This window comes from Malus domestica, chromosome 02, assembly GCF_042453785.1.
Source record: "Malus domestica chromosome 02, GDT2T_hap1".
Classification (NCBI taxonomy): domain Eukaryota; kingdom Viridiplantae; phylum Streptophyta; class Magnoliopsida; order Rosales; family Rosaceae; genus Malus; species Malus domestica.
The window spans coordinates 5,118,201-5,123,398 of record NC_091662.1 but is presented as its reverse complement, the minus strand read 5'-3'; the positions used below and the strand labels follow the sequence as shown (position 1 = coordinate 5,123,398).

Sequence of the window (5,198 nt, the reverse complement as noted above, 5' to 3'; positions counted from 1 at the left end):
CTATTTTTTCAAAAAATGGAATATCCTCCGTTAAAGAATCTAATATTGACAATGTCGGGTGGGAAAATACATTGTCTATTCAGATTTTGAAAATCTATATTCCGATTACCCCTAATATTGACAATGTCGGGTGGGACAATACATTGTCTATTCAGATTTTGAAAATCTATATTCCGATTACCCACATTTCTTCGAAGCACGCCTCTATTAAAAATAAAATAAAATAAAATAAAAACCACACATTTTCTCCATCTCTCTTTCTTTTTCTCTCCAAAGTAATGATGTATCACCAATAGAAAATGAGCAAGTTTATCAACGTTTAAGTAATAATCTAGTCATCAACTTTCATGTTATTTATTTTACAAAATTTAGTCTACAAATTTAGTCTTACTAGCATTACTCTTTTCTCAAACATCTCACTCTTCTATATTATTATTTTAGGTAAATGTCAATTTACTATTATCAAGTTTCGTGGTTTTCAACATTTAGTACATCAAGTTTTTTTGGTCCCAGAGTCATACCTAAAGTGTTAATTTTGGGACAATCTCATACATCCAATAGTCTGACTGTTAAATCTCCATTAACTGATGATGTAGAGCTTATGTGAACTTGGACGCCACGTGTCAATTTTTTTTTTCTTTTCTAGCATCTCCTACCCCTCACACCACGACCCCAGCCCCCCCCCCCTAATCTGCAACCACTCTCTTTTCTCTTCGCCGTCATCGCCGTTTCCATTTCCAACTCCATTCCCCCGCTTCAAACCCCAAAATTCTTAAATCTTCCCCCAAATTTGTCGTGTCCCCAGATCAACCGCCAAAACTAAGTCGTTCGATTCGTGGAATACAGGAGGGCGGAGAAGCTCCGAGAGTACTTGAAATCGAGTGTGCGATCCGATGGGTGGGATTGGACCGAGAGGAACAACTCGGGAGAAAAAGTACCCGATGAATTTCGAGTTGATTTGGATTGAAGAATGAAGGCATCAGACATTTGTTGCCAAACTACCATTCCAGTCTTCCAAAATCCTCTCGCGCTTCGAGTTCTTGAGCAGAGGAGCGGCAAAGTACTCGGTCTTTTCACCGTTGATAACTGGACGGCTGCATCGGAGCAAGATTTGCAGAACGACCTTCATGGAAGGCCTACTAGCTGGAAGTGTCTCTGTGCAACTGAGGCCAAGTTTGAAAACCGAGCACATTTCGTCCAAGTAACAAGGTTCTTTGACGTCCTGGTCCAAAGCATCGGCGATAGCGTTTTCTTCTTGAACATGGCGCCACGCCCATTCAGCGAGGGCAGTGTGTTCATCGCCGTCGTTGGCTTCCCTGCCGGTTGTCAACTCCAGAAGGATGACCCCAAAACTATACACATCGATCTTTTCATTCACTCGCGTTGTGTGGGCGTATTCTGCATTTAGGGTAAGAAAAACCAGTTTACAGATTGCTAATGTGAAATGAAAGAAAATACACATGCTTCTTTAGGCACTAAGGGCTTGCTTGAGATTGCTTTTAGAAGGGCTAAATGTGCTTTTCTAACAACTCAAAGCACTTCTAACTGCTGTTGGCAAAAAAACTTAAAGTGCTTATGGGTCATAGAAGCATTTTGGTTTTTTGTCAATTGCTTTAGCGAAATTTATGAGCAGAAGAGAAAACCACTTCTTGCAAAAGTACTTATAAGAAGTGCTTTATAAAGAAGCGGTCTCAGACATGCCCGAACTTCAGCATCTATGGGGTATAAGGTTTACCTGGAGCCATGTAGCCAAATGAGCCAGCAACAGATGACATTGTAGCAAGTTCTCCTTGCTTGACCAACATCTTAGCCAGACCAAAGTCTGCTATTTTTGCATTGAAATCAGAGTCCAACAAAATGTTGCTTGATTTCACGTCACGATGCACCACCGGCGGCACGCAGTCGTGGTGCATATAGCTGAGGCCCTGAGCTGCCCCCACTGCAATCCGCAACCTCTTAGGCCAGTCGAGCGCGACATGTTGGACTGGCCCCGAGAGATTGGATGGCCCGTTTCTCCTGTGCAGCCATCGATCCAGGCTCCGATTATCTAAGTACTCGTAGACGAGAAGTTTTGAAGTGTTACTGGAAATGCAGCACATCAGCTTCACTATGTTGGCGTGTCGAATTGAGCTTAAGATCTTGACTTCTGCAAGAAACTCTTTCTCAAGCTTCTCTTCTAAATTCTTATTCTTCCAAATCTTCTTCACAGCAACAACATCACCATTGCGATTCACAGGAACGCGATAAACTTTTCCTGATCCACCACATCCAATCAGATTACGTTCAGTCAACCCCGATAGGATTTTCGGCACTGTGAAATTCAACTTCTGAAATGAGTTGAGCTTCCAGTTAGAATCACCATTTCTCTTCCAGTAACTTCTGACCACGATGACCGCGATGGAAAAAGCCAACAAGCACAACAGTATGCCTAAGGATAAAATCAGTGCAAGAGATTTCGACGAAAGTTTACTGGACTTTCGGGATTCAGAATTGCATATGGGGAGCTTTATTGCCGCTGAGCTTGGTGCGCAGAGGCCTCGATTGTCCAAGAAGCTTCCTTCATACGCAGAGTTTTCAAATTCGATAGGGATCTCCCCGGTGAGGTGATTGGAAGAGAGATTGAATTGGTTGAGCTTCAGACGCCCGAGTTGATCTGGAATTTCGCCAGAAAGTTGATTTGCTGAAAGGTCTAATCCAGTAAGTCCCGGCAGAAGACCAAGCTTCTCAGGAATTGTTCCAGACAGCTGATTTCGACTGAAATTAAGACTAGCGAGTGACTCCCACGACACAATATCCGATGGAAGGGAGCCGGTGAGCTGATTCTGATCAAGAGAAAGAGTCATTAAGCTAGAAAGCACGGTTAATTCCCGAGGAACAGCACCGCTAAAGAGGTTATTACCGGCGTCAAAAACCTTCAAACTTGTCCAGGAAGACACCCCGGTTGGAATGTTGCCCGAAAATCTGTTGTCTCGCATTTCCAAGCGTGAAAGATCTGATGACATCTTCTCAGGAAGCTTGCCAGTAAGCGAGTTGTTGCTCACCAGCACAATAGTCAAGTTTGGTGCCGTCCACATACCGTTAGGAATGTTTCCAGACAACATATTATCTTGAACCTTGACATTCTTCAAACTGCTGCAATTTCCAAGAGAGCTTGGCAATTCTCCACTCAGATGATTCCCATAAGCTATAACTTCTTCTAGCTTACCCCAATAGCACAAATCGTCTGGCAGTTTTCCCGTTAGCCTATTGACGCAAACTTCAAAAGCTTCGAGCTTCGAGTACTTCCCAAACTCTGGAGCCAATGTTCCTGAAAAATTGTTGTTGAACATTCTGAATTTTTTGAGGTTTGGCAGGCGGCCAATGCTCTTCGGAATTTCACCCGAAAAATCATTGAGAAACAAAGCCAACTCTGTTAATTTGGTAAGATTGCCGTACTCTTCTGGTATTGTCCCCATTAAAGTGTTCTCAGAGATATCAAGAATGCTCAAGTTCCATGACTCAATCACTTGAGGAACCTCCCCGGAAAGCATGTTCTTGTAGAGATAGACGATACTCAAATTCTTCACCGTAAACAAACCGTTCGGGATCCTCCCACTCAAACTGTTTATTGCCAAATCAATTACTTCCAATGCTTCCATCTCCCCAAGTGTCTCAGGAAGCTCTCCAATCAAGTTCGATTGGCGTATCCATAAATTCTTGAGCTTTTTCAACTTGGTGAAATTGGAAGGCAAGGTCCAAGGCACAAGTTTTATGTTGAAAGACATGTTTAGGTCTTTGAGATTGGACAAGTTACCTATTTCTGGTGGGACAGAGCCATTGAACTGGTTCATCCACAGCTGAAGATTCTCGAGCTCTTGCAACTGCCCTATCGCGGGAGGAATGTCGGAGAAATTGTTTCCGGCAAGGATAAGCTGCTTAAGCCGAGGCAGGCTGTCGATGTCATCAGGAATTGGGCCTACAAAGTAGTTTTGTGAAAGGTCTAAGTATTCTAGCTTGGGACACTTGTAGAGAGATTTTGGGAACTCTCCGGGGAGGTAGTTGTAGTTGAGATCGATGAGTGTGAGGTTTGTGAGATCACAGATGAAGGGTGGAACTGGCAGGGTTATGTTCAAGTTGACGAGAGACAATCCAGTGACGGAGTTGTTTGTGCAGGAAATTTCGGGCCAGGAGCAGTAGTAGGAAGAAGAGTTTGAGTTTGATGGGATCCAGTGGCTGAGAAATGGTGGAGACTGTAAGTAGGACTTGAGTTTCAGAAGGACTGCTTGTTCTTGTTCTTGGAGGGATTGGGAGTTGGCATGGCGGAGGAGGGGGAGGAGGAGGAGGAGAAGGAGGAGGAGGTGGAGGTGGGTTTGGAGAGGAGATGTTCGGGTGTGTTTAGCCATTTGGAGGGAGTGGGATTTCAAAAGTTCGTTGGTTCCCGCGGTTGTGTTGAGGACAAGTTAGCTAGAGCTCAGAGGATGTGATCCTTTTTATGAGATATGAAATTGAATCTAAATAGACGTTAGAAATTGTGGGATTTTCCAGAATCATTGCAGGGTCACAAATGGTTTAGAGTTTTAGTGGGGGACTTGGAAAATTTATGGTCAATGGAGAAAGTGTCAAAAACTCACCAATTCTTGTGGGGTTGTGCCTATCTCCAACCGATGGTTGGCCAAATGGCTCGTTTTAGTCCTCTGACCTTTCAAGATTCTCCAATATATTAATATTTTAATGAACAATACATGATCATATTTGCCTGTCTCCAACCGAGGGCCAGAGGGCCAGATGACTTGTTTTAGCCCTTTCACAAAAAAACCGTCTCCAACCGAGGGCCAAAGGGCCATAGGGCCAAACATAATTTATTATTTAAAAACTACAACTTAAATGTTGTTTCATATTGTTTAATGTTGTTTCATGTTACTTAATTTAATTTAATGTTGTATAATGGCTTAGGAAGTAATAGAAAAAAAAATAGAATTTAAAAAAAATATGAAACAAATTTTGTGAAATAGAAGTTATAGAAAAAAAATGGAATTTAAAAAAAAATATGAAATAAATTTTGTGAAATATAAGTTATAGGAAAAAATGAAGGAAATTATTGAAAAAATATTGAAGGAAAATATTGAAAAATTGAAACAAATATTATAGATGAAGGAAATATTGGAAAATATATTGAAGGTAATATTGAAGGAAATATTGAGAAATATATTGAAGGAAAT

General features: G+C 41.8%; 1 protein-coding gene across 1 annotated transcript; it reads right to left on the bottom strand.

Annotated features, from left to right (window-relative positions):
* Positions 1-306: 306 nt before the first annotated feature.
* On the bottom strand, positions 307-4,983 carry LOC103453042 (receptor-like protein kinase HSL1). Its single transcript, XM_029087749.2, has 2 exons — positions 1,736-4,983; positions 307-1,398 (listed from the first exon to the last, which is right to left on the bottom strand). The coding sequence occupies exons 1-2, from the start codon at positions 4,380-4,382 to the stop codon at positions 980-982; spliced, it is 3,066 nt and encodes a 1,021-aa protein (XP_028943582.1). The 5' UTR covers positions 4,383-4,983; the 3' UTR covers positions 307-979.
* Between the last annotated feature and the right edge of the window lie 215 nt (positions 4,984-5,198).